The sequence below is a fragment of the Orbicella faveolata genome, unplaced genomic scaffold (assembly GCF_042242905.1).
Source record: "Orbicella faveolata isolate gen_17 unplaced genomic scaffold, um_ofav_v1 contig_35, whole genome shotgun sequence".
NCBI lineage: Eukaryota > Metazoa > Cnidaria > Anthozoa > Scleractinia > Merulinidae > Orbicella > Orbicella faveolata.
Genome location: NW_028301564.1, coordinates 15456795 through 15471461, shown reverse-complemented (window position 1 = coordinate 15471461; position 14667 = coordinate 15456795). Strand labels below are relative to the sequence as shown.

Here is a 14667-nt window from a genome sequence, read left to right as displayed (position 1 = left end):
ACGTGGATGTTGTCGATCGGAAAATCGCATCTCATTAGTAATAACAGACCCGGCGGTCCAACGTTGTCGATTCATTCACAGGCTATTATAACGAAAGCACTGTGAAAGAGGACATAAACACATGCATATTCCTCGTTCAAAAAACACCAAAGGTAGTATAAACGAAACATTGCATAGTCATTTACGTCGCTATAAGCAAAGCACGGTGAAAGAGTACATGAACACATGAATATTCCTCGTTCTAAAAACACCGGTGAAAGGTAGTATAGACGAAACATTGCATGGTCATTTGAGCACGGTGAAAGAGGACATAAACAGATGCGTTTTGCATGGTCATTTACGCCACTAACATGTCCGTAGTATATCGCAAAAATACTCTTATCGATGAATCAATGATTGACAATCGACAAAACGCCGCTATAACAAAAGCACAGTGGAAAAGGACATAAAATATGAATATTCCTCGATCTAGAAACACCAAAGGTAGTATAAAGCCAAACATAACAAGTTTTCTATCGTAATGACCCTACCGTGAACCGACCGATGACAACGTATGACAATCGGAATAAATTTCTGGTACGTTTCGAATTTTTTGTCCACATCAGCCTTGACCACCTCACGTTAATATGTTTCGTGGCGGGGCTTTAAAAATAAACCCCAACAAAGTGTACATTTTCTGAAAGCTAAATAAATGAAGAATTCGATTACGTTTTTTCTTTTTCGAAAACATAAAAGTTTTCTAAATTTTGCGCAGCGAAGCGATATTTACCCTTTCTTTTTTTTCGAGTTCGTTTATAGCCACGATTATGGCCGCAACGTGTTTAACATCGCAAATGATTCGTTACACATTGCCTTTCAAAAGGGTGTCTCCGATTTCTCAAAGATCGCTTCGTTTTCTTTTTATACCACCCTAAAGTTTGATGTTCGAAAGCTTGTGATATCCTTTAACAAAACAAAGCCATAAGTTTTTAACGAGGTCGAAATTCAAAGTCTGAGACGCCCTTTTGTAGGGCAGCTATTTGGGAACATCTACCCTCGTGACCGTACAATGCAACAATGCATAAATCTCAATTACTCAGGACTAGACACAGTTACGTCTTGGGGACCTATTTTCTGATTGTGGTTATCCTCCATGTTGACAAAAAATTAGAGTTAAAATCCCTATTTTCAATTAAGTGCAAGCTCTGCATGGTCAACCATTCATCTAGGGCTGATGTTGCATTTCGTTTTCAAATTTACATGGAGAAGTTTGTAATGTGAAAATATTAAAAATGATACGAAATGTTTTCAAATTCATCGGATTTGCGTGCACAGGGTCTAAAACACGTATTCTATCGTTCATTTGGGGGGGAGGGGGCACTCCCTTATCGAAAGAACAGGGATGCTAATTAGAAATGTTAAAAGAAACCCTTAATTATTTGAGCCGCCGATTAATGGTTTAATAAGTTACAGTAGAAATAGTATTTATAAGAAAATTATTAATTTCAATTGGTTCTGCTTGTAGCATTTGTACGGTAATTATAATTGGAGGGCAATCAGGTGGGTGTCTAATTACAAATATCAAATTACAAATTCTGTAACTGGATACCTGTATTTGGACTCCTATGTCATTAATGTGTCAATCATGTTCACTTAAATGGGATCTCTCCTGCTGTTTTCCTACTGTTAATTGGCTCATAATTTCATAACAGTCCAATTACTATTACTAATGGTAATAGTGTAATAGTGCATTCAACAACAAAACGAGGAAAACAAATTCACTTAATTTCTCATTTTATTCTTTAATTAAATTTACGAATAAGTCAAGTTGTCAGTCTTGAGTCTTAACTTACAACATATTTCCTAACTATTACAAAAATCTACGTAGAATATGAAATATATATAACCGCCATTACTATGCGGGTCATGCAATTAGTCCCAATTTACAGAGAGTACTTTATAAGAAGGCTAAGTCCACGGTACCAATTTGTTATCATACATAGAAACATTCAAATTATTCCCCAACTGTTATCAATTAAGTAAAAAGTGAAATAGCTATGATTATCTTAAAAACTTCCTTTTTATTGATCAATAATACCTATCTAAGGCAAGCCTATTTGATGAAACCTTCTTTATAACCTGTCTGCCATATCAACCAGTGTATAACAGATATCTGGTTACTTCAGGTATGTTATGACCACAATTGAAACATACAAAACTTGTTGCAAACATAAACTTTTTCAATCTGCATCAACAGCAGAGTTCAGTTAAAAACACTGCCCTGTGCTATGGAACCAAACTTCATTTGAAAGGGGCACCTGCAAGAAGAGTGACAACAACCTAAAGATATAAAAAATGTGATTTCATAACGTGCAGCTGTCTGGTGTGTAGTTTGAAAATTAATTGCATTTCATGGTGATGGCATCGTTTATTTCCGCTGCGGAACCGTTTCAAAAGCAGTTACTACTAATTCTGTGAGAACTTTTTTAACTTTGCGGTTTCTCATATCCTATTTTATTCTATCAATTAGTTACCAATATCTTTCATAACAGAGTTGTTTAGAAGGTGGTGAACATGGGCATAAACTTGTGCTTTCCCTTCAGATCCAAACAATTCCTTCGTATCAACAACAATGCCACAGGGTTTGGCAAAAGCAAGAATTCCTGTAGCAAAAAGTCACGGAATTAATGTTAATCAAGACTGTAATAACTTAACTAGAAGAATACATTTATTTCAAAATATAGTTATTGAAATGAGAAGTTGAATGTATTAAAAACTAGTATTAAAAATTAAGCTCAACCACATGCATATATAAAATTTGTGTTAATGCCTGTATGGATGATACAGGCATGTTAAATTCAATGAAACAGACACTATAATTAATTGTTGTTAAAAAAAACCCTTTCTACAAATATGCTAGTGTACAGGTGACATTTATGTTATGGATATTTATATACCTGCAGTTCTGTGGTTTTTACTACAGTGTTTTCCTTTCTCAGTGCCACAGTCCATCTTCTGCTTATTGCCTTTCTCATCTGTTACAACATTATCCTCATTTGAAGTAACACCAAAGCCAGAACTACAAAGAAAACAAATTATTTTTGGCATTTCACCCAGTTCACAACTGAAACAATAGCACTGGCATATTTCCTTTAACATCCAGTGAACTCTATCTGCACCCCTAACATGTTATGGGTTAGTTGTGCAAATGATTGGCCTTTTGCTTAATGCCCTTGGGTTATGCAAACACCCCAGCAGGGCTTATTACCTATGAACTGGAATAATTAGTGCAAAAGGTTCTTAAACTAGTCACTTGAAACAAGACAAGCACATAATAATTTCAAAGAAAAAAGAGTGTTAATTTTATCACACCGATAAATTCAATGATACTTGAGTTCCCAATTTATTGACAACAAAAAAGTTTGTATTACTTCTGCATAGAATATACAGGACTTTGATCGTTTGCAGTACTTCCATCTTGCTTCTCCATAAAGGTTAATTCAACTCGCTTTTGACCAAATTCATTGTGTGGCAGTTCTCGTTGCATATATTCCCCCTTCATTTTAATTTCCTCTTGTACTTTCTTTGGCAAATTGGTTTCTTTCACCCAACTTTTTCTGCCATCTGCCCTACCAACTGTCATCAAACCAAGTGTGCAGCCATTGCACTGATTACCTGCTGGACCTGAGAAAGCCTTTTTTCTCGAGCATAAAATTGGACTGAAAATAGCATTTATGTTTAAGGGAGCCCAATTTGCTTGAAGGTCATGAATCCAAATAAGACCATTTATATTCACTGTCAAACGAGACAAGGAATATCAACCAGGCAGTTTTGATGTTTACCAAACTAAGTGCATCTACTAAGATTAGATGTGATCTGCCTATCCTTTGAACACTAATTCTTTTCCATTTATTTATCTACCGACAGTTTGGAAAAACAAGCAGTTTCTCATTAAATTTAATCAATTTTTCAAGCCCAAAATGCTGCTTCTGTTCAGTTGAACTAAAAAAGACAAAAACCATTGCCAAAAAAAATCAAACACCCACAAAGTTTTTCATTTCCCCTGGCTTTGGTAATTATGTATTTTAGTTTTAATTAAAGAAATGTCCATCAAACCGTATTAGAAGATAATATTAAGACTTTTAACTTCCCGACCAGTTCAGCAGGTGTAACGGAAGACAAATAACCATTAACAAAGAAGCAATGAGAAAGAAAAAAAAAAAAGGCAATCGCGTCTTGTTGTCTTTGTGAAAAACATCTAAAGGGAACGGTCCTTTGTGTCTCTCAACTGGGTTCCACAAAAACCAGCATGTTTTCACAAGCGATTCTTATTAGTTAAGTAAAAATGTTGACATTAACACTCGCTACGCTGTGTTTCAACTTCCTCTGCTGTTGTTTTTTTCTTTGTTTTCTTCACAGGAACGTATTTTTTCCGTTGTTTTCAAAACTTTAAGGTAAAACATTTTCAGGACATCCTAAGTTATAACATAAATGGCATTTCTTACCTTGTTCTTGCTCAGGTCTTTTCCCATATTGCCTCATAAATTTAAAACTGGTATGTTGACACAAGCTAAAACGCAGAAGCTTCCAACCGGTCGCTATTTATCCCTCCGATTTTCTTAAGCGAATTGTCTCCTCGAACTTCCGTGATTTGCCTGGTGTTTTCGAATTGATAAAAATGTTGTTTTGGATATCCAAAAAAGGTCAGCTATGATTTTCGGAAAGGCAGAAGCTGCTGTGGTGTTCGGGAAATGCACAAAAAAAAAAACGAATAAATTACGAGAAAACTCAAGTTACGCTAGAAGACCTAGAATTGCGAAACAGATTAAAATTTTATAACGTAGCCTAAACATAATCTACATAGTTCTAACAGCACTCCAGACAGCCTAAAACAGCACTTAAAAGCATTTGACAGAAAACCGTCATTGGGACAGTCCTGAACGCTGATTTCAAGTTCATCGACATATGTGAACCACACTTCAGCTGAGAGGACGTTCACGAGGCTATATTGAGAAAAGGTGATCGAGAGCAATATCAAATTAGCACCTATGTTTTAAAACAGCAGTGATCCGAGTGATCAGTAATGTAAGACGGTAGACTGTCGACCAATAATAACGGTGATTAATAAGTTTTAATCTAAAGTCTATTCGTTCAATCAATGACGTTGATCAAAGAGTTTCCTGGTTTATCTTCATAAGCTGCGTAGAACTGATCTTCCGCTTCATTGCAACTGAAATCTGCGGATTGGAAGAGCTGAATTAGGCCAATGCCAGTGACAAGATTTCAGGTAATAACAGAATTTGAACCAATAATATTTTACTGAACTAGATAAATTTGACCTCTCTCTCTCTCTCTCTTTTTTTTTTTTGCAGTTCTGTTATAATAGCAATCTGATTAGGAGTAAAAGTAGATTTAACGAGATCAGTGAAAGGAGTTACATCACGGTTTGCGCAACATGAAAAGTTTAGCCTAAATTTTTCAAGTTGGTCGTTTAAAATCCGTGCCAATCTCCTCCATCCTCAACTATCCTTGTTCCCACTTCATGGTTTACGATATCTCTTTAGTGTTTTTGTATCATAGAAAACCAATATTTTCGAGTTTGCTTTAATTTAATGGTAATTTTGTACGTGGCTAAAATAACTCAAAATACCGTGACCGAGCTCCTTTAAGCAACAATAAAGTTGGAGATGAAGGAGCTTTCTCTGCTACACCTGAAACTGTAGAGCCATTTTTCATGAAAACTCGGAAAACCATTTCCTGGTGTTTCCCAGGAACCAAACTTCATATATTAAATATTAAATATTAAAAATAAATCCTCGAAATCTGTTTGTTTACATAAGGTCTCCGCCAAGAAGCACCCTTAGTCAAGAAGAAAGCAAAGCCCAAAACAGCTTGACTGCCTTGCATTTCAAAAAGAAAGGTTTTCAACAAAACTAACTTGCAGAAACATTAAGTACTCTAATAAAAAGCCAGCTAGAAGAAGAACAAGAAGAAAAAGAAACTAAAATATGGAGCATGACTGAAGGTAGAAGTCAGTCGACAGGTATTCAGGAGTTATATTGTCGGACAGGAGATGGTGGAATACATCAAAAGATCATTTTCTCAGCACTGAATATTCCACTATGCATCACAGCATTTCTGGGAAATGTTCTAATCATTGTTGTTCTTCAAAAGGTGTCCTTCCTTCATCCACCATCAAAGCTATTGCTTGGTTGCCTCGCGAGCACCGATCTTTGTGTGGGTCTTATTACGCAGCCGCTTTACGTTAGCTTCTTAATGATTCCAGCACACTCCAGACTTTGTGACTATCTTAATATTGCTTCATTCACCGTAGGTATACTTCTTTGTGGAGTATCTTTGTTCACACTAACTGCAATAAGTGTGGACAGACTTCTCGCTCTATTACTGGGAATGAGATACAGACAGATGGTAACTCTGAGAAGGGTACGGATCTTGGTTGCCAGTTTATGGATTTCTAGCGTTGCATTGGCAATGACATCATTCTACAACGTCCGTATTACTACGGGCATCACCGGGGTGATACTGTTATCGTGTGTAGCAACCTCCATTTACAGTTACGTGAAAATCTATTTCACACTTCGCCGTCACCAAGCGCGATTAGGAGAGCGTGTTCACCAAGGGGATCGGAACGATGGAGAAATTCCTCTGAACATAGCGCGATACAGAAAGACAGTCTGTACTGCACTCTGCATGCAAATAACATTACTTGCTTGTTATCTTCCATACGGTATAGTCGCAGCCTTGCGTGCAGTTAAAGGCGAGTCTCTCCATCTCGCTTGGGATGTAGCGTTGACTCTAATTTTCTTAAACTCTACTCTGAACCCGATTCTCTTCTGTTGGAGGATTCGACAGATACGTGAAGCGGTGAAGAACACGATCAAACAGCTGTGCTGCTTCTCGAGTTAAAATTCTCGCTCCTGATGTCAAAGAGAGGAATTAGGTTTTTATGTAACAATTATTCCACGAGCGTGCGTTGAATATCAAATGATGAATAGCCATCGAGGCACGTAACGCCGAGTTGGCTATAATCATCTCATATCTAACAAGCGCGAGTGCAATAATTGTTTCATTTAAACGCCCCCGAAATGCGGCAGGTATATTTTGCAGGGTGCAGGGTGCAGGTTGCAGGTTGAAATGTAATTATAACTGGAAAGCCGCTGGCACTTGAAAGAACGTACAGTTGGTAGAATTACCGTGACTGTTACATGACGCTGGTTACAGTCGCTCAGAAAGGTGGCTTCCACATAAGTGCCAAACCGGCCGAAGCGATGGGAGGAGAGTATATTTCAATGATTTTAAGCCTGCAATGAATTATTGTTTTTGAAGAAACTTCTGAAATATCATCTGAAATATCTGCTGAATTTGGTTTCTTCCCTGTGAGTACCAAAATGAAAGCACACTGAGCTTGCGCTAGTATATTCCGTCGGTTATAATCTTATATTATTTCATTTCTTTATTTATTTGCTTCATTTGTGATGGCAATCTTCTGTTGTTGAGGGAAGACTCGAGCCAAATCTGGAATCGACGGAGACATCTGTGGAGCGGCCATCCAGATGGCTTTGAAGAGATTTCACCAGTCTCTGCGTGTCGATCGATAAGTACTTATAGCGGATCGATCGTGTTTTCGATGGACATGAGAACATCGCTCAAACCAAGTGCGATCACAAACATGTTGGGAAGCGTACGAAGTCTCTGGTTTCTGTACGCGGCGTAACAAGTTAGAAGATTGCCAAAGAAGGCCTAAATATTAATAACAGCGTGTTTTCACTACGTGAAAGAGGCGAACTACTTTATGTAAGAACCCCTGACGAGTATATAGGTTATTAATTATTTTTAGTGCCAGCGGTTTTTCAGTTATAATTAAATTTCAACCTGCAACCTGCACCCTGCACCCTGCAAAATATACCTGCCTCCCGAAATGTAGAAAATTAAACCAAACTAAAAATAAAAACACCCCCAAAAAACACGCGTATGCTTACCATGTTTGTAGAGCATGGTATAATGGCTCATAACCCATGATGGCTAAGCCAGTGAAAACTCTTGAATTGCATTATCCAATGATCCAGTTTTTAATAATCTACGTTATATTTCTTGGTTAAATTTCTGTTAACTGTTATTTAATGTATTCTCTGTGTAATTTTTCACACGACTCCAGGGAACGTCGTTTATATGATAAGATCTCGTGATTGATTGATAACGCTAGCCAATTAACTGATCTCAGTTTCTGAGCTGTTGCTGAGGGTAATTTTTGCCATATAACGGCGTCAGTTTTAGTTATAAAAGTTATTTCATGAGTGTTAAGTTTTTGGAAGTAGAACCAAGAATGAAATGAGGATTTTAATGAAAATGTTAAATCAATTAAAAATGCCAATAAATTAGTAAACTTTGAGCCTCTGGATTTTTCCCGAATTAATTACCGCGGAACTGGCCCATGTTGCCAGCGTGGCTTTGGTGATTTCAATTTTGGTTTACACATGTGCAACTACTTCAACCAAGATAAATAAATTCTTTGCAGATAGAACAAGAACAATTTGAATGCTACCACGAAAAGAAGAAATGCTCGCAAATTTATTGCTTTTGTAGTTTGCAGCTTTTTAATGGCTGGGTAACTCCAAGGGCTGATTAAGTTGGGAGGCGGGTGTATTGGGAGGTTAGCCACCAGCTTCTTAAAGGAGCAAAAAATAACCAAAAATTGAGATAGGTCTGCAAACGGCGACTGGGTCCGGGCTGTCCTATCAAAACGTCACGATAATAGTCTTTTTCATCGCAGCGAACAAAAATATAGACAACGCTAAACTTGCTTTGGCCTGTTCTTACAATGAACTCGAGAATCGTGGGTTTAATTTGACGAACAACAACATATTTTGTTCAAAACAACACAACTATTATCCCACCTTGTCAACACTCCACGAATTACAATCGAGTTGGCAGACGCGGGTGACCCATTTCTGGCGCCAAATTAAAAGCGTTGAGTCACTTGAGTCATAAAATGTTTCTGATTTTCCACTCATGTCCAATACTGTCGAGTAGATTCCATCGGAAAAGAGAACTTTCTATTCGTTATCGATCGGAAAATTACATCTCATTAGCTATTAGCTGGATATAAAGCCTGTCGAATCCATCGATTCGATCGATTCGTCGAACGGACACGACCCGAAACCTGGATGTTGTCGATCGGAAAATCGCATCTCATTGGTGACAACAGAACCCGGCGGTCCAACGTTGTCGATTCGACCGATTCGTTCGATTCGTCGAATGGACACGACCGCGAAACGTGGATGTTGTCGATCGGAAAATCGCATCTCATTAGTAACAACAGACCCGGCGGTCCAACGTTGTCGATTCATTCACAGGCTATTATAACGAAAGCACTGTGAAAGAGGACATGAATATTCCTCGTTCTAAAAACACCAAAGGTAGTATAAACGAAACATTGCATAGTCATTTATGCCGCTATAAGAAAAGCACGGTGAAAGAGTACATAAACACATGGATATTCCTCGTTCTAAAAACACCGGTGAAAGAGGACATAAACATATGGATATTCCTCGTTCTAAAAACACCAAAGGTAGTATAAACGAAACATTGCATAGTCATTTACGTCGCTATAAGAAAAGCAAGGTGAAAGAGTACATGAACACATGAATATTCCTCGTTCTAAAAAAACCGGTGAAAGAGGACATAAATACATGAATATTCCTCGTTCTAAAAACACCAAAGGTAGTATAAACGAAACATTGCATGGTCATTTAAGCACGGTGAAAGAGGACATAAACAGATGCGTTTTACATGGTCATTTACGCCGCTAACATATCCGTAGTATATCGCAAAAATACTCTTATCGATGAGTCAATGATTGACAATCGACAAAACGCCACTATAACAAAAGCACACAGGGGCACCCAACGGATCGTTTCGGTAAATTATCTGTTCGGAAGGCTTTTAATCCCCTCTGATTTTCTTGAGAGAATTGGCACCTCGAACTTTCGTGACATGAGAAATTTAATGTCTGTTGTTTTCGGACTGTTAAAAATGTCGTTTTGAGTACCGAAAAAAGGTCAGCTATCATTTTCGGAAAGGCGATAAGACCTAAGGTTTTCGGGAAATGGACAAAAAAGCCCTAATAAATTCGAGAACACTCAAGTTCCCCTAGAATATCCGAACAGATAAAATTTTTTTAGTGCAACCAAAAATTAACCTACAGAGCCTTAAAAGTACTCCAGATAGCCTAAAACAGCATCTAACAGCATTAGAGAGAAAACGGTCGTTGGGTGCCCCTGAGCACAGTGGAAAAGGACATAAAATATGAATATTCCTCGTTCTAGAAACACCAAAGGTAGTATAAAGCCAAACATAACAAGTTTTCTATCGCAATGACCCTACCGTGACCCGACCGATGACAACGTATGACAATCGGAATAAATTTCTGGTACGTTTCGAATTTTTTGTCCACATCAGCCTTGACCACCTCACGTTAATATGTTTCGTGGCGGGGTTTTAAAAATAAACCCCAATAAAGTGTACATTTTCTGAAAGCTAAATAAATGAAGAATTCGATTACGTTTTTTCTTTTTCGAAAACATAAAAGTTTTCTAAATTTTGCGCAGCGAAGCGATATTTACCCTTTCTTTTTTTTCGAGTTCGTTTATAGCCACGATTATGGCCGCAACGTGTTTAACATCGCAAATGATTCGTTACACATTGCCTTTCAAAAGGGTGTCTCCGATTTCTCAAAGATCGCTTCGTTTTCTTTTTATACCACCCTAAAGTTTGACGTTCGAAAGCTTGTGATATCCTTTAACAAAACAAAGCCATAAGTTTTTAACGAGGTCGAAATTCAAAAGTCTGAGACACCCTTTTGTAGGGCAGCTATTTGGGAACATCTACCCTCGTGACCGTACAATGCAACAATGCATAAATCTCAATTACTCAGGACTAGACACAGTTACGTCTTGGGGACCTATTTTCTGATTGTGGTTATCCTCCATGTTGACAAAAAATTAGAGTTAAAATCCCTATTTTCAATTAAGTGCAAGCTCTAGTAACAATGTATGCATGGTCAACCATTCATCTAGGGCTGATGTTGCATTTCGTTTTAAATTTACATGGAGAAGTTTGTAATGTGAAAATATTAAAAATGATACGAAATGTTTTCAAATTCATCGGATTTGCGTGCACAGGGTCTAAAACACGTATTCTATCGTTCATTTGGGGGGGAGGGGGCACTCCCTTATCGAAAGAACAGGGATGCTAATTAGAAATGTTAAAAGAAACCCTTAATTATTTGAGCCGCCGATTAATGGTTTAATAAGTTACAGTAGAAATAGTATTTATAAGAAAATTATTAATTTCAATTGGTTCTGCTTGTAGCATTTGTACGGTAATTATAATTGGAGGGCAATCAGGTGGGTGTCTAATTACAAATATCAAATTACAAATTCTGTAACTGGATACCTGTATTTGGACTCCTATGTCATTAATGTGTCAATCATGTTCACTTAAATGGGATCTCTCCTGCTGTTTTCCTACTGTTAATTGGCTCATAATTTCATAACAGTCCAATTACTATTACTAATGGTAATAGTGTAATAGTGCATTCAACAACAAAACGAGGAAAACAAATTCACTTAATTTCTCATTTTATTCTTTAATTAAATTTACGAATAAGTCAAGTTGTCAGTCTTGAGTCTTAACTTACAACATATTTCCTAACTATTACAAAAATCTACGTAGAATATGAAATATATATAACCGCCATTACTATGCGGGTCATGCAATTAGTCCCAATTTACAGAGAGTACTTTATAAGAAGGCTAAGTCCACGGTACCAATTTGTTATCATACATAGAAACATTCAAATTATTCCCCAACTGTTATCAATTAAGTAAAAAGTGAAATAGCTATGATTATCTTAAAAACTTCCTTTTTATTGATCAATAATACCTATCTAAGGCAAGCCTATTTGATGAAACCTTCTTTATAACCTGTCTGCCATATCAACCAGTGTATAACAGATATCTGGTTACTTCAGGTATGTTATGACCACAATTGAAACATACAAAACTTGTTGCAAACATAAACTTTTTCAATCTGCATCAACAGCAGAGTTCAGTTAAAAACACTGCCCTGTGCTATGGAACCAAACTTCATTTGAAAGGGGCACCTGCAAGAAGAGTGACAACAACCTAAAGATATAAAAAATGTGATTTCATAACGTGCAGCTGTCTGGTGTGTAGTTTGAAAATTAATTGCATTTCATGGTGATGGCATCGTTTATTTCCGCTGCGGAACCGTTTCAAAAGCAGTTACTACTAATTCTGTGAGAACTTTTTTAACTTTGCGGTTTCTCATATCCTATTTTATTCTATCAATTAGTTACCAATATCTTTCATAACAGAGTTGTTTAGAAGGTGGTGAACATGGGCATAAACTTGTGCTTTCCCTTCAGATCCAAACAATTCCTTCGTATCAACAACAATGCCACAGGGTTTGGCAAAAGCAAGAATTCCTGTAGCAAAAAGTCACGGAATTAATGTTAATCAAGACTGTAATAACTTAACTAGAAGAATACATTTATTTCAAAATATAGTTATTGAAATGAGAAGTTGAATGTATTAAAAACTAGTATTAAAAATTAAGCTCAACCACATGCATATATAAAATTTGTGTTAATGCCTGTATGGATGATACAGGCATGTTAAATTCAATGAAACAGACACTATAATTAATTGTTGTTAAAAAAAACCCTTTCTACAAATATGCTAGTGTACAGGTGACATTTATGTTATGGATATTTATATACCTGCAGTTCTGTGGTTTTTACTACAGTGTTTTCCTTTCTCAGTGCCACAGTCCATCTTCTGCTTATTGCCTTTCTCATCTGTTACAACATTATCCTCATTTGAAGTAACACCAAAGCCAGAACTACAAAGAAAACAAATTATTTTTGGCATTTCACCCAGTTCACAACTGAAACAATAGCACTGGCATATTTCCTTTAACATCCAGTGAACTCTATCTGCACCCCTAACATGTTATGGGTTAGTTGTGCAAATGATTGGCCTTTTGCTTAATGCCCTTGGGTTATGCAAACACCCCAGCAGGGCTTATTACCTATGAACTGGAATAATTAGTGCAAAAGGTTCTTAAACTAGTCACTTGAAACAAGACAAGCACATAATAATTTCAAAGAAAAAAGAGTGTTAATTTTATCACACCGATAAATTCAATGATACTTGAGTTCCCAATTTATTGACAACAAAAAAGTTTGTATTACTTCTGCATAGAATATACAGGACTTTGATCGTTTGCAGTACTTCCATCTTGCTTCTCCATAAAGGTTAATTCAACTCGCTTTTGACCAAATTCATTGTGTGGCAGTTCTCGTTGCATATATTCCCCCTTCATTTTAATTTCCTCTTGTACTTTCTTTGGCAAATTGGTTTCTTTCACCCAACTTTTTCTGCCATCTGCCCTACCAACTGTCATCAAACCAAGTGTGCAGCCATTGCACTGATTACCTGCTGGACCTGAGAAAGCCTTTTTTCTCGAGCATAAAATTGGACTGAAAATAGCATTTATGTTTAAGGGAGCCCAATTTGCTTGAAGGTCATGAATCCAAATAAGACCATTTATATTCACTGTCAAACGAGACAAGGAATATCAACCAGGCAGTTTTGATGTTTACCAAACTAAGTGCATCTACTAAGATTAGATGTGATCTGCCTATCCTTTGAACACTAATTCTTTTCCATTTATTTATCTACCGACAGTTTGGAAAAACAAGCAGTTTCTCATTAAATTTAATCAATTTTTCAAGCCCAAAATGCTGCTTCTGTTCAGTTGAACTAAAAAAGACAAAAACCATTGCCAAAAAAAATCAAACACCCACAAAGTTTTTCATTTCCCCTGGCTTTGGTAATTATGTATTTTAGTTTTAATTAAAGAAATGTCCATCAAACCGTATTAGAAGATAATATTAAGACTTTTAACTTCCCGACCAGTTCAGCAGGTGTAACGGAAGACAAATAACCATTAACAAAGAAGCAATGAGAAAGAAAAAAAAAAAAGGCAATCGCGTCTTGTTGTCTTTGTGAAAAACATCTAAAGGGAACGGTCCTTTGTGTCTCTCAACTGGGTTCCACAAAAACCAGCATGTTTTCACAAGCGATTCTTATTAGTTAAGTAAAAATGTTGACATTAACACTCGCTACGCTGTGTTTCAACTTCCTCTGCTGTTGTTTTTTTCTTTGTTTTCTTCACAGGAACGTATTTTTTCCGTTGTTTTCAAAACTTTAAGGTAAAACATTTTCAGGACATCCTAAGTTATAACATAAATGGCATTTCTTACCTTGTTCTTGCTCAGGTCTTTTCCCATATTGCCTCATAAATTTAAAACTGGTATGTTGACACAAGCTAAAACGCAGAAGCTTCCAACCGGTCGCTATTTATCCCTCCGATTTTCTTAAGCGAATTGTCTCCTCGAACTTCCGTGATTTGCCTGGTGTTTTCGAATTGATAAAAATGTTGTTTTGGATATCCAAAAAAGGTCAGCTATGATTTTCGGAAAGGCAGAAGCTGCTGTGGTGTTCGGGAAATGCACAAAAAAAAAAACGAATAAATTACGAGAAAACTCAAGTTACGCTAGAAGACCTAGAATTGCGAAAC

General features: G+C 36.8%; 3 protein-coding genes across 3 annotated transcripts; 1 reads left to right on the top strand and 2 right to left on the bottom strand.

Annotated features, from left to right (window-relative positions):
* Positions 1 to 1756: 1756 nt before the first annotated feature.
* Positions 1757 to 4335, bottom strand: LOC149103460 (uncharacterized). Its single transcript, XM_089274247.1, has 4 exons — positions 3411 to 4335; positions 2937 to 3058; positions 2514 to 2642; positions 1757 to 2297 (listed from the first exon to the last, which is right to left on the bottom strand). The coding sequence occupies exons 1-4, from the start codon at positions 3620 to 3622 to the stop codon at positions 2281 to 2283; spliced, it is 480 nt and encodes a 159-aa protein (XP_089130373.1). The 5' UTR covers positions 3623 to 4335; the 3' UTR covers positions 1757 to 2280.
* An 816-nt stretch (positions 4336 to 5151) lies between these two features.
* On the top strand, positions 5152 to 7919 carry LOC149103459 (adenosine receptor A3-like). The gene is made up of 2 exons (XM_089274095.1): positions 5152 to 5266; positions 5820 to 7919. The coding sequence occupies exon 2, from the start codon at positions 5995 to 5997 to the stop codon at positions 6904 to 6906; it is 912 nt and encodes a 303-aa protein (XP_089130221.1). The 5' UTR covers positions 5152 to 5266; positions 5820 to 5994; the 3' UTR covers positions 6907 to 7919.
* Positions 7920 to 11622: 3703 nt separating this feature from the next.
* LOC149103458 (uncharacterized) lies at positions 11623 to 14201 on the bottom strand. The gene is made up of 4 exons (XM_089274238.1): positions 13277 to 14201; positions 12803 to 12924; positions 12380 to 12508; positions 11623 to 12163 (listed from the first exon to the last, which is right to left on the bottom strand). Exons 1-4 carry the CDS (start codon positions 13486 to 13488, stop codon positions 12147 to 12149), a joined length of 480 nt encoding a protein of 159 aa, XP_089130364.1. The 5' UTR covers positions 13489 to 14201; the 3' UTR covers positions 11623 to 12146.
* Between the last annotated feature and the right edge of the window lie 466 nt (positions 14202 to 14667).